This window comes from Gallus gallus, chromosome 2, assembly GCF_016699485.2.
Source record: "Gallus gallus isolate bGalGal1 chromosome 2, bGalGal1.mat.broiler.GRCg7b, whole genome shotgun sequence".
Taxonomy (NCBI): domain Eukaryota; kingdom Metazoa; phylum Chordata; class Aves; order Galliformes; family Phasianidae; genus Gallus; species Gallus gallus.
Window position 1 is genome coordinate 52583469 of NC_052533.1, and position 22594 is coordinate 52606062.

Genomic DNA, 22594 nt, shown 5'->3' on the forward strand with positions numbered 1-22594 from the left:
AACTACAAGGAAATGAAAAGAAATTTGCCCTGTTCACGGACAGATCGTGTTGTATTGTGGGGAAACATCAGAGATGGAAAGCTGCTGTGTGGAGCCCCACATGACAAGTTGCAGAGGCCACCGAAGGTAAAGGAGAATCAAGTCAGTTCACAGAGGTAAAGGCTGTCCAGCTGGCCTTAGATGTTGCTGAACGGGAGAGGTGGCCAATGCTTTATCTTTACACTGACTCATGGATGGTGGCAATTGCCTTATTGGAGTGGTTACAGCAGTGGGAGCAGAACAATTATCAACAGAAGGGTAAACCTACTTGGGCTGCTTAACTGTGGAAAGACATTGCTGCTCGAACAAAAAATATGGTTATAAAAGTACGTCACGTAGATGCCCACGTGCCCAAGAGTAGGACTGCTGAAGAAAATAATCATCAGGTAGATTTAGCTGCCAGAATTGAGGTTGCTCGAATGGACTTGGACTGGCAGAACAAGGGAGAGTTATTTCTAGCTCGATGGGCCCATGAAACCTCAGGCCATCAAGGAAGAGATGCAACATATAAGTGGGCTAGAGACTTAACTATGGACGCTATTACACAAGTTATGCATGACTGTGACACATGTGCCATAATTAAACAAGTCAAGAGGATGAAACCTCTCTGGGGGAAAGGGCGATGGCAAAAGTATAAATATGGGGAAGTATGGCAGGTTGATTATATCACCTTGCCACGAACTTGCGATGGTAAGCATTTTGTGCTCACCATGGAGGAGACAACCACTGGGTGGCTTGAAACATACGCAGTACCCCATGCTACCGCCAGAAACACCATATTAGGTCTTGAGAAACAAGTTCTGTGGCGACATGGCACCCCAGAAAGAACTGAATCAGCTAATGGGACTCATTTCAAAAATTCTCTTATAAATACTTGGGCCAAAGAACATGGCATCGAATGGATTTATCATATCCCCTTGTCAACGGTTTAAGGGCTGTCCGGCCTGGTTCTGTGACTAGTGGGGCAGAGGGATTTTGCAAAATCCGCACCTCCAGGAAGGGAAACAGGGGACCCCAAAATAATTAAAAACAGCGGCAACGATCTGAGGAGAAACAAACTAATTTACTAAATATAGTATTGGAATGTAAGATAACACACTATAATACAATATAAATCAACAATAATTGAGAGAAAGATTGTCCGAGAGCCAAAGGCCTTATGCTAGTACTGAAGCCTTGTGTGCAGTTGGGAGCAGCAGTAGCGAGCCGATCCGACAGGGAACATGGTGAGACGAGAAGAGGGCCAAGTCAGATGACCTGCGCCCTTATATCTGCTCCCTTGAGCAGGAATGATAACAGTACTCGAAAAGGCTCTTGGGGAACGTAGTTCTTCTTCTCTTTCAGGCAGGTACCCGGAACTAAAGCATTTGCTCTTTAACTCCCAGTACACTGCATGATGTTGTGATGTGGAATACTGATAACCAAAAATCATAAAACCGTGACACCCCTACCATGCACCAGCCTCTGGTAAGGTCAAACGCTACAACAGTTTGTTAAAAACCATGTTGAAAGCAATGGGTGGAGGAACATTTAAGCACTGGGAGAAGCATTTGGCAGAAGCCACCTGGTTGGTCAACACTAAAGGATCAGCCAATCGAGATGGTCCTACCCAGTCCAGCTCCCTACATACTGTAGAGGGAGACAAGGTCCCTGTGGTACATGTAAAGAGCATCTTGGGAAAAGCAGTTTGGGTCCTTCCAGCTTCTGGAAAGGGCAAACCTCTCCATGGAACTGTTTTTGCACAGGGATCTGGGTGCACTTGGTGGGTGATGGAGAAAAATGGAGATGTCCAGCGTGTACGACAAGGGAATTTGATGCTGGGGGAGTGCAGTCAGTGATTCCATGTATATATATGTATATAGATATGTGCATATGGAATGCATGTTAATTATTGTTTGTTTGTATATAGATAGAAATTAAGCATGATGCGGTGATGTAGAATAAGGGGTGGAATGTTGTGGTTTTGTGATTTTTTGTCGTCAGTATTCCACATCAGAACATCATGTGAAACAGTGGAAGTTAAAGAGTTAATGTTCCAGTTCCGTTTACTGCCCTTATGGGCAGTATTTTGAGTATTCTGATGGGAGGGGAGGGGCGGTTGAGCTCCAGACAGGACTCCAGGGCATCTCTCTCTCCCTCAGGGCTGGCTCAGCTCGCTGCAGAGAAGGACATGTGCTTCCCTTGCACTTTGGGTACTCTTCTCTCTCTCACTGTGTTGGATTTTGTAGGGTTTAGTAAATTACTGTTCCTCCCCAGATCGTTGCCTGTGTGTTCCTTTTGTTAAAACCCATCTACTCGCTCTCTGTCCAGCTCTCTGTCCTTTCCCCACCTCCCCTCCCAGAGTGCGTGGCCCGTGGCGCGCCCTGATGTGAGGCTGAGGCCAGCCGGATCGCGCGGCAAATTGCTGGTACACCTTCCTTCCTTTTTCTTTGCCATTTTGTCCCCCCCTTTTTTTTCCCCGGGCCTGTTCCCCCCTTGTCACAGGCTCAGATAACTCTGTGACAATTTGTTGGCCTCAATTCCAATTGTATTGTGTTGTATTGTATTATCTTGCTTTCCGAGATCATATTTAGTAAATTAATGTTCCTCCTCAGATTGTTGCCACTGCTCTGTTTTTAAACCCATCTTCTATCTCCCTACTCTTTCCCCTTTTCACCTCTCCCATGGTACGGGCCCATGAGTCCCTGCCTCATTAGTCATGGGGCTGGCCCGGCCCGGCCTGTAAACCATGAACACTTTTTTCTCTCTTTCCTTCTTTTCCAGGCCTGTGGGCCTGCTGTCCTCTGTCACGGACACAGATAAAGGGGTAACTCCGTGACAGGAAGCTCATGCACATTTGCACAGATTGAAATAGTACTTTTCAAAGTATGTCAGTAGAAATAGATTTCATACAAGTCTGTTAAAATCAAAGGCTAATTAGCTGCAAACACTTTTCTTTAAGTCAAGCAAAGTTACACCTGGAATGATTTTAGCCCACATTTTATCAACACAGTTTTTTCCTTTAAACAAACAAACAAAAAACCTCAAGGCTCATCACACCTTCATTTTTCTTGATGCTAAATTGACAGGGCTAGTGAAAAAAAATTAAGGGACACATTTAGATAGGAAGAAGCAACTTACTTGAAAATAATACTTCTGCCTCAGTATACTGCACTCAGTATAACAAGACTGCAATAACTTTAAAAAGTTGGTCAATACTTTCTGGTTTTTTCCCTTTGCACTTTTCTCTCTTTTTCCCTGATTTGTGTAGCTGGCAATATCTTGTGGATCAACAGCCAGTGTTTTTTTCTCATTACTTGCACGCACTAGAATTTCTATGAGACCTCAAGCTGCTGATCTGGCACTGTTCCTGAGGATGTTTCATTTCTTCAGAACTCCTTTCACTTCCTATACTAAAATCCCCAGGGCCTCCTAGTCCTGTAACAGTCTCTCTGCAGGGACTCCTTAAGAACCAAGGTCCAGGAGGCACACAATTGCTGACGCCTTCAGTAAATCTGCTAGTCAGATGTTAACAGAATCTTGCCCTGGATTCAAAGCTGAGGCTTACTTACTAAAGCTGAGATGTCTTGGAAAAAAAAAAACATTTTAGGTTCATGATGTTACTACCTTCCTTTTTCATTTTTCCTTTGACAGAAAATATCCACCTCTCTCCTGAAGCAACCTACCAGCAAAAGTTCTATCAGCTTAAATAGGACTTCTGCTCCTAACTTTTCCAGACACTTTAAAAAAACTATATGCATAACCAGTACACTTCCAATGCAGATATGCTCAGAGGACAGGAACCCATGGCGGTAAACTCAAGCAAGATATTCTGTAGTCCACCCAATTTTATTCAGCTTCTCATCCCAACCCCTTACTGAAGCACTATGGTTTAGGATCCATTAGTGTTACAGTAATTGTGTTACTGGAGTGTTACACTCCACACTCTGCACAAGTTTTATGGCAAGGGGAAGACCTAAAAGTCCAAAGGAGTTTTTTTCTCACAAAAAAAGTCTAGTCTAACAAAGCAGAGCACAGACATACTGCCATTATATGACTAGTCTGGTTTGCTGTCTGTTTTCCAACCTCAGCCCTCAAAACAGAGGGAAGCTGGGACAAATTAATAAGGTCAAAACACCCTTCCTCCTTTCAGCATTTAATAAAGAATATGCAATTTCAGTGCATCTTCTCAAGAAAAAAATACTTAAAATCAGACCTTGAAGATTCCTCAAATACACACAACTGTCCTTTCACTTTCTGGAAGACAGTGAAGGTCAAGAACAGCCTGTCTGGGGTACAGCACTCATTCAGAAGCTTTGAATCATCCTATGCAATTCTTTCTTTTCTCCCTTCTGTGTCTAGACAGGCACCTACTTGGGCTTTGCTGGAATTAGATGGCATGAATACATCATCCTAACTTCATCTCTTACTCCAATTCCTTCCTGCCTACAGTGAAATCAAACAGTTCTATGTGCCCTAGTCAGTTAGGAGGAATCCTTCGGTTTCCAGACTAATAACAAGTTAGAGACATCTCCTGTCATTTGTCACAAAGCTTGTGAAGGACTACATTTTTGCATGGGAGAAATTAATAGCTCCAGTTTTTTTAAGATTTACTGATTTCCACACAATGTTAGTAAGTCTGTAGATTTCATGCCAGAGATGATAACTAGCACTGCACATTAAGCAAACGGGTAGTGACATTTGATTTGCATTATTTCTGACACACACACAAATCCCCACATTTTACAACATAATATCTATATACTTCATTCTATTTTGATTAAAAGTTACATGTTTCACTGATGACCTTTAAAGAAATGCTTCCTTCCAGACACTTAAATGCACCATTGATATACTATACTTTGTCATCAAAACAATGATCATTCCTAAGATGCCTCTGAAAAGCTACAGAACCTTTCACAGAGCAGCTCATAAACTTCCCACCGATATAAGCAATGCAGAGAAGCAGAATTTGCATCAGCGCATTCACTGCATTCAGCAACAAGGGACACATTCTGCTGATTCAAACCTTTACTAGATGGTTGCCCCAGTTAGAGTAAATTGCCACAATGCAATTCAACAGACACTAAGTTTATTAGCTGGGTAGCAGCCAAGTAAATAAGTAAATTATATATATGTATGTGTAAGTTATTCTTACCTTTGCTCCAGAGGCAATGAAAATGACCTCTGTCAAAAGGCTGGTTCAGAATCAGAAGGCAAAACTTCAAGTTTCCTGTAAGATAAATGTTGACTCTTATTACTAAGAATTTTTTCCTCCTTTTCGCAGCGTTTAATTTTAGTCCAGCTATCTCAGAGAAACTCCTCTTATTTTCTTGCTTCTTAAGTTTCATCCTTTTCAAGATAAAGAACCTTCCGGAATGTCATTAGTTACCTTTTACTTTACAAGGCTTTACTGACAAACTTTTCATTTATAAGAGACTGTCATATGCAAAAGGCCACACTTAACAGGATTGCCCATCTGTACGGCTCTACCATTTAATCTCCTGCTTGGTGTCACCTGGATGCAGCATTAGCTGACACTAGTTTTGCCATGTCCTCTGCTAACAGGGGATGTGGCTATCTCTGAAGTTGTTCCTAATTTAGGTTCAATAACCCATTCCCCAGCAGAATGAAGAACTCTTAGGGATATCAGAGGCTTCTGTATGTACATTTTCCTATCATCTAGAAGCTCTAGTCATCACGGTACATCCACTGTGGCAGATGCTTGACAAATGCAGAACAAAAAGTCAAGACCAAAGAACTTAAAATCAAGGTCAATAAAAGCAAAAGCAAACTTTAGCCCATGTTATCTAAGTGATATCACAGAGAAAAATCTCACTGGTTTTCCTGGTGACCTGAACTCCATTAGTCTGAACCAGATCCAAAAGCATCCTGCCCTAGCAATATGTCCACTGTGAAGAACCAAAATCAATCTACAAATAGAAAGATTTAAAATACGGCATGCTTTGGCTTCAAAGAGTAAATACATACCCTATCTTATTACAGTTCCTTCTGCTGGGATTTGCGTTATATAACTTCCTAATTATCCTATCATACAGCGATACCAGTTTCTCCTGGAGCTTCATATCCTTAGACAATCAGCCTAATGAAGTAGTATTTGGTCATGTGAAGATACGGTAATTGAAAAAAGAAAACCTCCATCACTATAAAGTCTTGCAGACTTTTGAGCAGGAGGCAGAAAGGCTACAGGTACGGTAAGGGCTGGTAAAGGTAAGGTAAGGCTTAAGCCAGAACTTAGGCAGGGCAAATAAAGGTGTTGAAACTCTAGAATGTGAGGAACACCTTTGGGTGAGGGTGGTGAAGAGACAATACTTAAAATCATGAATGGCAGCAAGAACTGAGGACCAGGACACCAGAGAGCTACTATTTTGTATATCACTTCCAGGGCTTCCCCAGTGACGTCTTCTATTCCTCAGTTCCCTTACCTGTAAAACAGAAGTAACAATACTGTTCTCCAGTAGTGTAGAGATACAGTACTGAAGACTTAGATGCCTGGGGTGCATCAGGCCCAGCACTGCTAGCCAGGTGAGAGAAGGTACTGTCCCTCTTTGTTCTGTGAAGGTGCGGCTGCACCTTGAACACTGTGTGCAGTTTTGGGTGCCAAAATATAAGGACATCACAAATGCGAATATAAAGACATATAAGGAAAAATATATTCTGTGTAGAGCCAGGAGTTGGACTCGATGGCCCTCATGGGTCCCTTCCAGCTCAGTATGTGTTATGATAATTTTTACTTCCACACAAAAAACCTACATTTACCACATATAACTTCTGTGTGGTCCTTTCAAATACCTTCCCCAAGTCCTACACTTGCCTTTCTGCCAACATGGTTCACTCTTATATTTAATAAGGGGAACAAATTTACTTTGAAAAGAATGAATAGGTCAGAGAACCAAGTAAACAAAAGAGAGTGAGAAAACCTTTTTCTTTGCTTAGCCTGAACAGTTTTGCCTCGCCCCTGAACTTAAAGAGAAAGGTAGAAACTAAGTGCCAATTTCCAGCTGCCTCACATAATAAGACCTCAGCAGCAGACCTTCTAATAATGCTTAAGAAAGGCTGCCATCTTCTTCTATTAAGCTTAATCATCTAGTGGTGCCCTTCTCAGAAAACAGCCAGTAAAATCACAGGTTCTTACACTGATACAATCCAAGTAAGACATAGGTGCTGTAAACCTGTTCCTGCTGCTGAATCACATAAGGCATTTCTGTGTTTCATTTAAACCCTTATCAGGATATGGAAATGCAGAAGATTTTAGCTTTTGTTGCACATTAGGAGGACTCTTGCTATATATTATGATATGGTTTTGAAGTCAGAGTCCTGGTTGTAGGTGTCCACACTGAGACTTCAAAGGCTGATTTTCCAAGTTGGTACTTCCAAGAGCTCCCAATAGGGCCTGTAAAGGCTGCTGATTCTTATTTGTTCTGTTGCTGCAAAGAGCTAGATGTCCCCAGAACACACAATTATGAGGGTTTTTGTTTGTTTGTTTTTTTTAAACTAAGGATGGATTGCAGAAGGGTAGAAATATAAATAATTGTTTCTCCTGCTTTTAGAAAAAGGTAACATGCTTGTCATTTCAAACAACTGCACTTGATGTGTGATAAAATGCTACTGATGCTACCAAAATGAGACCAAATATCAATATTTTAATGGTGGTCACTGAGCTAATACAAAGCTGCAAAAAGGACACAGTCCTCAGTAGATACAAAACAGTAATAAAATTGGACTGCAGTAATTTACAACCATTACCTTAAAAGCTATTAAGAAGTTGGGACTTCTGATGTCAAATACCATGTCAATGGACGGAATATGAAATATACATTACTCTGAGAAAACCTGACAAGAGCTCACTTTGCCAGTGCTCTGAGCACTCTACTGCCTATTCTTTTGAAAGCAAATTTACTTTAAGACCACTTATCTTTGAAGCCCTTAACAACTTAGGAAGAATCTACCTCCTGAACAATCTACCCATTTCAACAAAGATAATTATCTGTCTGACTCAACCACTGACAAAACTGTGCACAGTTTGGACTAATGTGAATAAAAGGCTAATCTGTTATATTGTTAAGAGTAGTTGAGCACGAACAATGGGAACGATATGGGGCCATTAGTTAGGGGTGGAGTTTGCGGTGTAGAATAAGCATGGAATATGGTACTAGAATTAATTCTAATAACCACTCCCTGTACCATAAATATGCATGTATTCCCTCTATAAATAGGGATGTTTACCTGCTTTCGGTGTGCAGGCTACGAAAGAGTTATCCCCCCCCCTGCACCCGGCCGGCCGAATAAAACATATCTGCTCTTCAACTACTTTGTGGTAATAGAGTTTGTTCCACAAGTTAGTTTTGGTGAGCCAGGCAAGAGAACTCTGCTGGACCACAGGGCTGATCGGACCAGGGGATGATTCTGGCATGCCCTGAAAACAATTTTTTTCGGAGAAGACTCCACAGGCCGACACATCCACTGCGGGGCAGGGAAAGATCTCCGGCACGGACTAGGTACGTTACAGCTACAGGGACCCATAAGACGTAGCGAGACGTCCTACACGGGGTTGAAGGAGCGAGGGTGCTCCCCCTGAGGGTGGATCCACAGTACAGGTTGGGTGATCGCGATTGGTGTGGGAGTACACCCCTCGGGAGGGGGGGCCCACTTGGGGGGTATCTCGAGAATCCCAAGAACCCCACAGGTAAAGCATGAGAGGTATCCCGAGAGTGAGGTCATAGTGCGCTCGGGAACGTGAGCTGTGTAAGCTTTGGAAAGATCGTAGCTACAAAAGTGGGTCAGATCCATGGTTTCGTTCTCCTGCGAGGGAGATGGCTGGAAACTGTCATTGAAGTGTTTAAAGTGACTGGTCAAGCAGGGTGGGCAAATGCCCGAACTGATTCTCTTTCTTCTCGTGATAGGAGCTGTGTTTGTCATTTTCATTACCCTGTATTTGTTGTTAGAAGCTTAACCTGTAATGCTGTCCAGGAATTACAGTGAAACATAGGAGACTGGCATTTCTGTTGGGGTTGTGAGCCGGAGTTTAAATATGAACATGTATCAGATTTAACTGATATACTGGCTATAAGTTGTGGACCTTTGGGAACAATAAAGAATCAATAAGATTTAATATGGGGGGAGCACACAGAGCACAGTTCCCAGGCGAACTCTACTTGAATGTATCTTGCCTCATTGGCGAGATATTGCCGGGGAGCCTGGGGGCACCCTGAGCAAGAAAGCTTTAATCAAGTATTGTAATCAGTGGTGGCTGTTATACAAGTTGGAAAGCGGTGAAAAATGGCCTGTAAATGGCACTTTGAATTACAATACCCTTCTGCAGTTAATGTTGTTTTTGCGGAGGGAGGGCAAATGGGAGGAAGCCACCTAGGCTGATATGCTCTTCAATCCCCCCCTCTCCCTCTCCCGTAATCACCCTGAATGGCAGCGGGACTGTGGTATGGGGCCCACCCAGGAACCGATGGTTTTAGCATTAGAAAAGGAGAAAAGGGGTGGGGGAAATCCCTTAAATAACTTCCCTCTCTTCAATTTCTAAATGCAAGCGACAGTAACCTCTCCAGAGAAGGGGAGAGGCCAAGCTGCTGATCCCGTGCAGGGTCCTAGAGAGAGTGTGCAGTCTCCATTACTGAGGGAATTGGAACAATGTAAGTGGGACCGGGAGAGTTTTCCTTTCCTCTGAGGGAAGTCTCCTTAGGTCAAAGGGAAATACTAAAGGTATGCTAATGCCTGCCGTTTTTACTAGCAGAAAGGTTAGGAGTCTCAAGAAGGAAATGAATTCCTTAATTGAGGATCCTATAAGAGTAGCAGGACAATTAGATAAATTTCTAGGGCCTAATTTCTATGTTTATCATGAGTATGTTGTTTACTGAAGGAGAAGAAGCATAATTAGGTGGGCAGCTGTGCAAGTGGGGGAAAGGAATACAGAGGGAAGTTTGGACCCTGGAGGGAGACAGAGAGAAAGGATCCAGAGGATAAATTGTAATGATTATTGTCACTGTCTTTGTGATTGTTGAACATAAATGGAGTAATGGGACCAGTTTTATAATTGAGTACCTTAACCATGAGATCAAGTGCTGAGTGTTTGTGGAAGTTGAAGAATTGTATTGTTTGATTTGTGGATTTTGAAGGGAGTGGGAGAAACTGTTTTGATGGTACATGGAAGTGCAATTGTTAATGGTACATGGAAGTGTAATTGAGGGTACAAATAGTGGAATTTCTGTAATGATGAGAGTTTGGAAAGTGAAAAGAGTTTGGGAAAGACAGACTGAGGAAGGCAAAGATGAGCAAGGTGTAACAGGGATGCCCTTACCAAAAAGAGAGGTGAGGGATCTGGAAAAATTATAGAGAGACAGAGATAGCAAGGAAGTAAGGAAACTGGGAAGAACAATAGCAGCTGTTACTGTTGCTGCTCTAGAACAGGGCCTGAGGACCGAGATTCTCTCAGGAAAGAGGTAAGGGGCAGCCTGGAAGGGCTCAGGGAGAGTTCCACCCCCGCTGGACCAAAAGCAGTTGGGGAAGCAGGGTAAAGAGGTTTACATTTTGATACAGGTGCCTCTCATTCTGTGCTACATCAAGAATTATTAACCGTAGATTATTTTTGTAATAGTTTTGTAATAGTTGTAGAAGCTACTGGCAAGAGAAGCTTACTTTTTGCAGACCAATTAAATACAGGCTAGGAGAAGAAGTAGGAATACATAAATTCTTGCACACACCAGGTTCTCCAAAACCATTACTTGGGCATGATGTATTAGGATAGTTAAAGGTAGAGATTAAATTCAGTAAAGAAAATTGGAGCTAAGTGTCAAGCAAGACCAATTGACTGAAAAATGTAAGTCTGGCTTTAACACAAACTGAGAAAAGCAATGTTGTACCCCCAGAAATTACGTAAATCCTAAATTAGGTATACACAGGATTGCAGGCATCAGGAATGCCTGGCAGAGCCAAAATGCAGCCCAATAGAAGTTAAGTTGAAGATGGGAGCCAGCCCAGTCAGGGTAAAGCAATATCCTTTGAGGATGTGAGATTGTAGGAGGATAAAAGAAATAATAAATAACTTTTTTGGATTTAGGATTATTAATTGGATAGGAATTCGAATACAACACCCCAATCTTGCCAATGAAAATTGTATGGCAAGAGCTATAGTTTGATACAAGATTTGAGGGCAGTTAATGAGTAGGTGGGGTTTGCCATTCTGGATTTGAAGGACACCTTTTTCTGCCTGGTTTTGCCAAAGAAAGTCTAAAATTATTTGCCTTTGAATAGGAGGACCCCAATATGGGGAGAAAAAAAAAATTAGTTAACCGAGGATTGTGAGAATAGCCCAACAATTTGCGAGAACTGGTCAGCTCGTGAGCCTGAGGCTTGGGTTCCTCCATCCCAAGGCGGAACTTTAGTGCAATACATGGATGCCACAGTAACAAAAGAGGACTGGGTACAATGGACTGGGAGATTGCTGAATTTCTTGGTTTACACACAAGGAAAACAAATGCAGCATGATGTAACTCTACCAAAGAGAGAAGGACATCAGAAAAGTGACACTGTTCAGGATACTAGAAATATGATGGTGGATCAGGGGGCAAAGCAAGCAGCTGAAGGAAAACTTGGTGAACTGACTTTAATTCCAGATGGTAAACTTAAAATCTCTGAACTAGAGTCAGAACCTATAAGGTATTCTGGAGAGGACAGGAATCTAATTAATGATTTAAAAAGGAAGAGAGCAAGCTGACAGATGGGTGCATACCCAGATGGACACACTGTTGTGCCCTTTAGTATTTTATGGAAATAGGTTCTAAGGGAACATAATAAAACATAATGGGGGAACAGACACTACAGAGTAATTATATTATCCTAGTACCAGGAACAGGGTACAAGGGGGGCCTATTGGGAAAAGGAACCTTCCAGAAAACAATGGCAAATTGATTTTTTTGAAACTGCCAGGAAAATGAACGGTTTTATTATATGCCAGTTCTAGCCAATACCTTTCCAGAGTGGCCAGAGGCTTCCTCTTGCAGGACCAACAAAGCTCAGGAAGTAACTGAAGTATTGTTACAGGAGATAATTCCAAGATTTGGGTTCCAGTGACTATTTCCTCTGATCGAGGGCCTCACTTTGTAACTAAGGTAGTAGCACAAGTAAGTCAACTATTAGCGATTGACTGGAAATTACATACTCCCTATCAGCCACAGTCAAGTGGTCAAGTAGAGAAAATGAATCATCTGATCAAATTGCAAATTGTTAAGTTAGGACAGAAGGCTGGGTGACTTGGCCCCAAGCATTACCATTGGCTTTACTGAGAATAAGAACCAAACTGCGAGTGAAGGAAGGACTAAGACCATTTGAAATATCCTATGGTAGGCCATATATGATTCAGAATTGTACCTCAAATCAAGTAGACGAAGAGACCTTGACAGGATATATAATAGGCCTGCAACGGCAGTTAAAGAAATTGAGAAGTTGGTTTTGGCTGTAAGGGCAAGAGGATTGGATGGACCTGTTCATAACGTCAAACCTGGAGATTATGTGTATATCAAATTCCTCTCAGATATACTGCTTGAGCCCAAGTGGGAAGGACCGTTTTTGGTAATAACATCACACACAGTGATCAAGGTGAAAGAACAGGCATCGTGGATTCATCATACTAAAGTCAAGAAGATGACGAAACCACTGTGGACTGTTGAAGAGAAGGAATCTCTTAAGCTTAAACTTAAGAAGATGTAATAACAGAATAATCTAGCAAAAGAATTTGCTAGGACATAGAAAAGGGGGAATTGAATAAAAGGCTAATCTGTTTGAATTGAATAAAAGGCTATTAAAGAGTAGCTGAGCACGAACAATGGGAACGATATGGGGCCATTAGTTAGGGGTGGAGTTTGCGGTGTAGAATAAGCATGGAATATGGTACTAGAATTAATTGTAATAACCACTCCCTGTACCATAAATATGCATGTATTCCCTCTATAAATAGGGATGTTTACCTGCTTTCAGTGTGCAGGCTACAAAAGAGTTATCCCCCCCCTGCACCCGGCCGGCCGAATAAAACATACCTGCTCTACAACTACTTTGTGGTAATAGAGTTTGTTCTGCAAGTCAAATGGGAAAGAGAATTCTGTAAGCAAGAATTCAGCAGTAAAAACTAACTTGTTCCCAGATCTAGGTATCTACACTGAAGAACCTTTTGTTGGCTTTTTCTTAGAGGTAGAACAAGTTGGTCCCTTGCATTCATCAGTTTTTAGTATAAATTTCTCTTTCATTATGTAATTCTCTTGCAGCTTTTGTAGATAGAGCTAATTCAGCCACCCACAGCACAAACAGAAAAGAGTAAATTCCTCCATACAAAGACTCCAGATTATTCTTGATATTTACATCACCATGTAAAGGGGAAGGAATGGAGTACTGCATGTCCACTTGCAGTGTTTGACATGTGCAAGTGCCACACAATAATGACAAGTTTTTACAGGACAGGAAGACAGAAGACAACAGTAGGAAAGTTTTGCTCATACTCAAGGAGACAAATTTATTCATATCCAATCTCATCCACCTCTTGTCCTAGCTGCTGCATTTATATCTTGCAGTCTTAAATGCATAACTTATAGACATAACAAGTGCACAACTACATCAACAGCCAGTTATACGCAAAAAATAGTTAAGAAAAACTGTTCATCTCAGCCATAGTCTTTTAGCAGTCTTGGAAAACTCCCATTCTTTGGATAAAGCTGGATCATTTTAATCCTGCAGCAACACAGAGAGCTGTTTCCCTACTTTTCAAGGTTGCAAATCAACCAACAATTCCTTTGTGTTTCTCTGGGACAGTCAGTGACCAAGCTCATTCTTTCTGAGAACTCTTATTTCCCTTCTTTTCTACTTCTGTTCAGCTGCACTCTTTGACAAAGCTTTTCTCATAGTTGCTTAGAAAGGATTTTACTCAAAGGTGGTGTGAACCTAGCTGATAGCCTATGTAGTGTCTTTAATTCAGTCACAAGAATTCTAGTAGATTTTAGAGCACTTATTTACTCTTCTAAAAGCTTTTGTGGCTTCTTTCTGTCATACTATACTCATCTAGCTATTCTATACATACATATATATATAATATCATTATACATTTTTATTGGTGTCCCCTTGTCATACACCAGTCTTCAAGACATTTGTCTGACACAATAATATTCAAAAGGTGTATCTATTCTTAAATGCAACATTTTGTCTGGGAGCCAGTAAGGCAATATATGCCTCTTCTTTGCTTCCCATCAATTTTAGAATAATATCACTAGAAGCCACTCTGCACACTCTGAATCTTCTGGCTACTGAATTTTCAGGGGAAAAAAAAGCTTTAATTACTTCACATTTAGGAAACCTTTAGGAAAGACCTCTTAGGAAAACCTTTAGGAAAGACCTCTGCTAGATGCTTTATTTGTGAAATGACGTGAGCAGCAACATACCACGGGGAACTTGTGCTAAGATACTGTCGTGCCTCAAGGTGCTAACAAAGTACAACTCCCACATCCAGACTTCAAAAGGACCTTCTGCTAAGCAATATTTTTTGTGTTTTACTGCTTGCTTATAGGAGAGTCATTCCTCACACTTCCAATCATCAGCCAAGAATCTTCCACAATGAGAGGCAGATTTAGCACAGAGGGAAGAAAAAGAAATAGAGAATGGAGGCAGAGGAATTTTGCCACTAGTAAAGTATTCCATGAATTTAACATAGGTACAAAGCCAAAAGACAGTTAAACATTTTCAGAAAATTCCTGCATTTGTTGAAATACATCTAGATATTTATCAAGATCCTTGCAAAAGATGCTGCAGACACTTGTGAATTTCTGATCACATACATGAGAGATCAGATATACAACAAACTTTTGAGAGAAAAGCTCAGAATGACCCCTTGGAAAATTTCTTCCCATATGGACAGCACTCCTATTGATGCTCTCACATCGGCCTACTTTCCATGATTTAAAAAAAAAAAAGGAGTGATTTGTTTTCAAGTACCATCAATCAGGAAATTTCTACCCCACAAATTCATTTTTTTTCTAAATGAACATTCACTCCTACTCAAATATATAGAGTATATGGGATAGAAGATGGAGTTTTTTTCACAATTCCAAAATACTGACACTAACAAAAGACAGCTAAGCAAGAGTCTGAGACTGTTTTCTATATAGCAGTTGAAGTTTCTTATACTACAGAAGAATTAACATTGAAACGGGGATTCTAGGAATGCCACAGAAGTTATAATTAATGAGAAACTCTCATAATGAAGAAAAAAAAAAGTGGTTCATGAAAACAGCAAAGATAACAAAATAATGTTTACACACTGCAGTGAAAAATGGTAAGGGTATTGCTATAGACAAGCAAAGCAAAACTACTGAACAGATTTATGTTGCTATTTTTCTTTCATGAGTACATTAAACTTTCCAATTTAAATGCAGTCCACCAACAATCAGAAATTATCAGTGTGGACTGAAAAATTTGGTTGTAAAGGTTACTGTAGGGGAACTGTTAAGTCATGGTTTTAACTGATGATAGAGCACCTGGTGCTCTATCTAGGTAGGAATCTAGCTATTGGTAGGAATCTACCAATGAAGAAGATATGACCCACAGTCTTAAAGGATTATTTGAACCTGGAGCAATGGGATCCTTGGAATATAACTAGATGAAAAAATAAGAAAGAAATGGAAAATACTTCTGGTGAATTGGAAGCTATTAAAGCAATCTCAAGAAAAACGACACAGATGATACAACTTGAGGCTGTGGAACCTCTACAACACAACTGGAACCTCTAGAAATGTGACCCATACTGACTCAAAAAACTAAAACTTTCCAGGGAAGACCAGCAGGTGTACCACCCGTGGGATGGCCACCTGCTCAAACAGCAATACATACCACGGCTCACCCATATCCAGCAGCTGAATTTATGGATCTAGTACAAAGATTTAAACAAAAACCCAGAGAAAGTGTCCCTCCATGGTTATTAAGACTATGGGGGGACATGGGGGCAGAAGGTGTTAAGGTTAATGGCCCTGAGATGTCAAAGCTTGCTTCCATCACATCCCACCCAGCCACGCAGCAAGGATTACACTGCCATTAGACACGGCAATAAGAACCAGATACTATCACAATGGCTAGTTGCTGTGTGTAAGCTTACAGGGCAAATGAAAGAGGTGTGCCTGCTCAGAGTGGAATAATATGGAATAATAATGTGGGATAATATGGAAGATTGACAAACATATACAAGGAAGAAAGAGGTCATTTACAGGAAGTACTCTGAAAGTCCTGTACTAGTTAAATTTACAACTGGCATGAGAGATCTAATCCTACAGCAAGTTCCTTCTCAACAATGTGGCACCCCAGATGGGATGCTGAATAATTTTGTGCTCCCTGCCCCTGAAGACCTTGCGCTGGGGATCCATAAGGTTAAGTGGCCTTGGGAGGTGCAGACAGGACCAAATTGGTGTGGCCTACTTGCACCATGCAGGAGGTTTCTAGAAGAGTGGGAGGAAAATCAATAACTCTGCAAGTAATTGGTACACGGATCACAGAAATTACAATACAAACCCTGACTTTCATTGTGAAGGGAACACTGATTGTACTGCTTTGGCAAGTCAGAACCCCGCCTTCTAGTGCCTACTATCATCTATCAGTATCAGGCCAAAAGGTTTGGTACAAACAGCCTGAGCATGCCCTTTATCAGGCAGAAATAATGACCAAGCACCATAACTGCACATGTATTTTGCCATGGAGGGCAGACCTCCCTGTTCTAGTACTGGTTAAACATTTGTTTTACTCCCCCTGAACAAGACTGAACTCTGATATGCTCCAGTCATTGAAGAGTAACACTCTGCTCTCCAATGGCACCCAGTGGTGGACTTTCTGGAATGAAAATAAAAAAACTTAGACATTGTGGAAGCATCTACTGAATGAATCCTGCAACATTTACCATCCTGCAACAACTACAGTGTGATCCTACAATAACTATGAAGCCTGCACAGAAAAGTAAATCAATTTATGGATATGTGCATGTTCTGTATGGGAACTGTGTATATTGTAATGGCAGTGTATGGGCTCATCTCCAAATGTGCCCAATCACTGTTCATGCCGTGAAGCAGTGGAGTGTAGGGGAACTGCTAGGTCACAGTTTCAACTGGTAGATAGAGCACATGGTGAAGAGGTGTGGCTGGCCTAGGGGGGCACAGGCAAATTGTTTGCACCTGTGCTCCCCAGGTGACCAGAAGGGGTGCATCCACCCTGGACTCACATAATGGCCAGACACTGGAGATCATATCTCAGACCTACGCTGCTTCTGGAGAAGGAGTGCTGCATAGCCTGAGAGCCCTTCAGCAGTTGGATAAGTGCAACTCTTCTTTCTGTATGCTATTGTCTACCTATACTTTACCTGGTATCACCAAGAAACTATCAGAAGCAGTTCTGCTGTGTGGGTGGTACTCTGGGTACAGTGGGTGGTTCTGGGTGGTGCTTAGCGGGTCACGGGTATGTGGGGCGGTCGTGTGTCACGGTATATAACAGCTTGTTGCTCAGCATTAAATCAGCACTTGAGCTACACGCTAAGCGTGCATCTCCTGTGTCGCTGTGCCGGGATGGGTGCAGACGGGAGGGCACACTAGCAGTTGGCAGCCGGGGTGGGGTAGGAAGGAGGTCAGCAACAAGTGGTGACCCCGACGTGATACGTGGGTGGGCGCGTGCCCAAGACGATAGCCATGGCATCCATGGATCAGGTGGTGAGTATGCTGAAAGGGTTAGGGCAGCAAGTGGGCCATCCGGTCCACAAGTGTGCTCTGGTGCTGCTGCTCCAATGGATGCAGCAGCACAGCTACAGGGATAACCCGTCAGCATGCCTGGCGCGGCGTGTGCTAGAGAATGCCAGAAAGAAGTTATGGGAGTGCATTTGCGCAGAGGAGAAGGGAGCGGCAGATCTCACGGTGACATGGGGGTCGCTGCGAAGACTCTTTGCTGCGGCTGGCAAACAGAGAGATTGCTGGCAGCTAGCCCATGTGCTTATCCACGGGTCAGGAGACGTAATGAGGGTTGAAGGGGCCAAGAAGAGGCAGGAGCCGGAGGCGGGAGCTTCAAATATGGTGCTCATGCTCATTCAAAAATGAGGTGCTCATATTTGATTGGCGGCAGGCTGCTCAAGTGGTCCTAACGCCTGCTCAGTTCACGGTACGGGAGCAGCAAGTGCAGATGGAAGCAGAATGGGCAGTGCTAGAGGGGAAGGGGCAGCCCAGCCACCCCGCTCATGGGGCAACCGTTGAACAGCTGACAGGATGCGGTCCTTGGCTGTCCCCTCAGGAGCAATTAGAGCTGCCCATGGGGGCGCTTATGACAGCTGCTCAGATCGGACGTCAGGTGTTTGAGAGGATGGGAACACTTCTCACAAAGGAGCCCAGCTCGTACAGCTGAAGCCAGGGGAGGGCTTTGGGCCATTTGTGGATCGCCTTGAGGTGGCAGTAAACAGTAGCACCTTACCGGAGATAGCGAAGGAGGTGGTATTAAAGGATTGTCTACGACCGGGGGCTACTCCTGAGTATAAACAGGTGCTGTCTGTACTGCCTGCCACTGCCACCGCCGCCGAGTTGATTGAGGGGGGGTTGAACATGGAAGACACTAAGAAAATGCCCTGTTGATAGCAGCCCTACAGCAGGTTTTCGCTGCCGCAAGGGGGAGAGGGGGCCAAGGGGCCTGCTTCCGCTGTGGGAAGTCCGGGCATCTACGTCGGGACTGCCTGGAGGGGAACCAGGGGCCAAAAAGACCGGTGCACTGTTGGGTTTGCGGTGGCCCACATACAGTTAGGGAATGCCCCAAATGACAGGGAGGTCTGGGGCGTCAGGAAAACAGGCCGGCCGGGGTGCAGGTGGGACAGCGCTCTTGGCCAGAATCAGTCCCGAACGCGGCCTTGCAGTTGCTGTGGGGGGCCTCGTGGCCGGGGCCAGATCAGGAATGCAATTAATGACCACACCAGAGGCAACCCCGGTGGAGACATGGCATTATGAGACGCTGTCTCGGCCAGCTCCCCCGGGGACGGTTCTTATAGGGAATAGTGCGGCTGACTGCGGGGTGGAGGTACCCCCCCAGTATTCTGATGGCCAACATGTCGTGGCCCGAGGAACTGGCTGCCTACCACTTCCCCACACCAGATTGCCGTTACTAGCACTATCCGTGGAACTCACTAAAGGCAGGACTATGATACAGCTGTGTCTGCAAATAACAGGCCTATTGTTGCCAGTACCGGAGAGATGGAGTTGCCCAGCATTATTGGATTCCGGGGCAGATGTCACAGCCTTCCCGGAAGAGAAATGGCCAGTGAAATGACCACTCACGCTGAGCTCAGTCCTAGTTGGTGTAGTGGGAGGGTTTGCCATCGGACACCGAAGCGCCTATCTGGTGGTTCTCAGTTTTGAAGATGATGGGCAGTGGAAAGAAATAGGGCCAGTTCGTCTGTTTGTTATGTCAATACCGGTGGCCCTTCTGGGCCGGGACACACTTGCCATGGTGGGAACTGGGCTAACCATCGGGGGCAAGGAGCGTACCACTGAGCAGCTTTTTTAGCGGGGGCCACTGAGCAGAGGGCCTGCTGGAAAATGACTTGGAAAACTAATGAACCAGTATGGATCCCTCAGTGGCTCCTAGTGCTGGAGAAGCTGCGGGCAGTGAACAAGCTGGTAGATTGAGAAGTGAAAGCAGGCCACCTAGTCAAATCCACCAGTTCATGGAACAGTCCGATATTTGTTATGAAAAATAAGTCAGGGCAGTGACGTCTACTCCACGACCTCCATGGGGTGAACTCCACTTTGCAAGACATGGGAGCGTTACAGCCAAGCCTGCCACTGCCATCCGTGATCCCTGATGCACGGCTTTGCCTTGTTGTGGATCTGAAGGACTGCTTTTTTAACATACCACTACACCCCGATGACTGTCCGCGATTTGCCATAACAGTATGGGCTGTAAACAACGTGGCCCCAGCGCAGCACTACCATTGGGTAGTGCTGCCGCAGGGCATGAAGAATTCCCCTACCATTTGCCAGATGTATGTGGCATTGGTGCTGAAGGAGTTCAGAGGATGCTACCCCAAACTGCTGATCTACCACTACATGGAAGACATCTTACTGGCTGGAAGAGAGCTACCAAAGGACATAGAAAGACAACTGTGGCATCATTTAGAAGAATGGGGTTTGAGGGTGGGAGAGGATAAAACTCAACGGGGGCATCCTATTTGATACCTTGGTGTGATAGTAGAAAAACATCGGATCAGGGCACAGAAGATGGTGGTGACAGAGCAGAGAATCCAGACCTTGAACGACCTACAGATTTTGATCGGGGCCATTCAGTGGCTCCATCAGTTTGCCCCACTGACACCCTCGGAGATGAAGGAGTTCACGGACAGCCTCAAGGGCGACACCAGCCTGGCGGCTCCACGAGAATTAACAGCAAGACAAAAGCATCTGTTGTCCATTTTCCTCACGCGGGTTCAGGCGGGAGGTTTAACCGGATGGCGGGTGGGGGAAGGGATTCAGTGTCACGTGGAATTGCAGGCGGAGGGAGTGGTAGCAGTGCTCCACCAAGGGGAATTACGCCGCCCACTACTGTGGGGCTATGTCAGTGCTCCAAAGGTGGCCCTACCACAGTGCGATATGGTGGCAGCATGAGCCATTTCCTGGTGCAGGAAGAAGGTTATATCATGCGTGGGAGATGAGCTGACGTGCATTACCCTTGAGTTGGTGGTCAAGGCATGGACACACATGCTAAGCCACAGTGCCGCTCTGCAGGCTAGTCTAGCCGGCTACTCCGGTAGGATAAACACAAGCAACCAGACCCCAATAGGGCTATTACTACAGTTGGTAACCTTCCCGGAGATCCCACTCAGCGAAAAACCTTTACCGGGACGCACGCTGTTTACAGACACCTCAGGGAAGACATGTAAATATGCAGTGGCCTGGTGGTCAGGGCAGGAATGGCAGGCTGAGATCAGGCAACAGGAGGAAGTCTCCACCCAGCAGCTAGAACTACAGGTGGTGCTTCTAGCCCTGCAGTTAAGCTCCCAAGAGCCTGCCAACATAGTGACGGATGGCCAGTACTGTTTTCGTGCGGCATGACTGTGCAAAAATTGTTGTGGAACAAACACACCCACAGCGGTGGCACTATACAGTGCTCTGTCCGAGCGTGCCTGCCCCATCTTTATTTCTCAAATGAGCAGTCATATGGAGCTGCCAGAGTATATCACAGCCGACAATCGAGTAGCTGATGCCGCTTGCTATATGGCAACTATAGACACGTGGACAGTGGCTCAGCGATCACACGAACTGTATCACCAGAGTGTGACGGCGTTGGCACGCTTGTATAATTTACCCCTGACGGCAGCGCGACAGATAGTGGCATCGTGCGCTAGCTGCACGGCGGGGGTCCCTACTTTGGAGAAGGGTGTGAATCCCAGGGGATTGCGACCTGGTGAGATTTGGCAGATGGATGTAATGGAGTATGCACCATTTGGCTGGCAGAAATTTCTACATGTCACAGTCGACACCTGCAGCGGTATGCTATGGGCTGTTGCACTGACGGGACAAAAAAGACAACAGTGTGTCCAAGCCCTACGCCAGATGGTCGCGATAATGGGGCACCCCAGCAACTGAAAACGGACAATGGGCCGGGGTATAAGAGTAAGGTATTTAGCACTTGGTATTCCTTGTGGGGCATCAAGCATGTCACCGGTATACTGGGTAACAGCACGGGGCAAGCCATCATCAAGTACACCCATGCGGTCTTGAAAGGACAACTGACAACTCTTAAAGAGGAGGGAGGGTTACCCCGCGAAGAGCTATGTCCTTCTGCACTGCTGGTATGTGCGCTATTTAGTCTTAACCATCTTGAGCATGGGGTGGCAGACCATGAACTGTCAGACAGGGAGCCATTGGGTATGGTGTATGACCGGGGCCTTGACGGGGCATGGGGATGAGACCCAAGACCCTTGCTTGTTCTCGGCCGCAGATATGACTGTGTCGGTTCTGCTACGGGACTCACCTGGGTACTGGCACAATGGGTTAAGCTGGTGCCATCACCTTCCACATCTGAGTGACAGGAATCATGGAACCTACCTTTCTCCTACAGGTGTGGCCACGGCCATTCCTCACATTGCTGGCTGTCAACGGTTTAAGGGCTGGTCCAGCCCGGTTCCGTGACTAGTGGGGCAGAGGGATTTCGCAAAATCCGTGCCTCCAGGAAGGGAAACAGGGGACCCCAAAATAATTAAAAACAGCGGCAACGATCTGAGGAGAAACAAACTAATTTACTAAATATAGTATCGGAATGTAAGATAACACACTATAATACAATATAAATCAACAATAATTGAGAGAAAGATTGTCCGAGAGCCAAAGGCCTTACGCTAGTACTGAAGCCTTGTGTGCAGTTGGGAGCAGCAGTAGCAAGCCGATCCGACAGGGAACATGGTGAGACGAGAAGAGGGCCAAGTCAGATGACCTGCGCCCTTATATCTGTTCCCTTGAGCAGGAATGATAACAGTACTCGAAAAGGCTCTTGGGGAACGTAGTTC

The 22594-nt window shown here is 44.3% G+C and overlaps 1 protein-coding gene across 21 annotated transcripts in view; it reads right to left on the bottom strand.

The window, feature by feature from the left end:
- Positions 1 to 22594, bottom strand: part of TPK1 (thiamin pyrophosphokinase 1) — a 347987-nt gene that overhangs the window by 270045 nt on the left and 55348 nt on the right. For 15 of the 21 annotated variants that reach the window (XM_015275898.4, XM_015275897.4, XM_025147592.3 and 12 more), the window contains one exon: positions 5177 to 5251. The exons of the other annotated variants lie outside the window; for them this stretch is intronic. In XM_015275898.4, coding sequence (XP_015131384.2) covers positions 5177 to 5251 — 75 coding nt within the window. The remainder of the gene's footprint in view (positions 1 to 5176; positions 5252 to 22594) is intronic. 21 annotated transcript variants of the gene reach the window in all.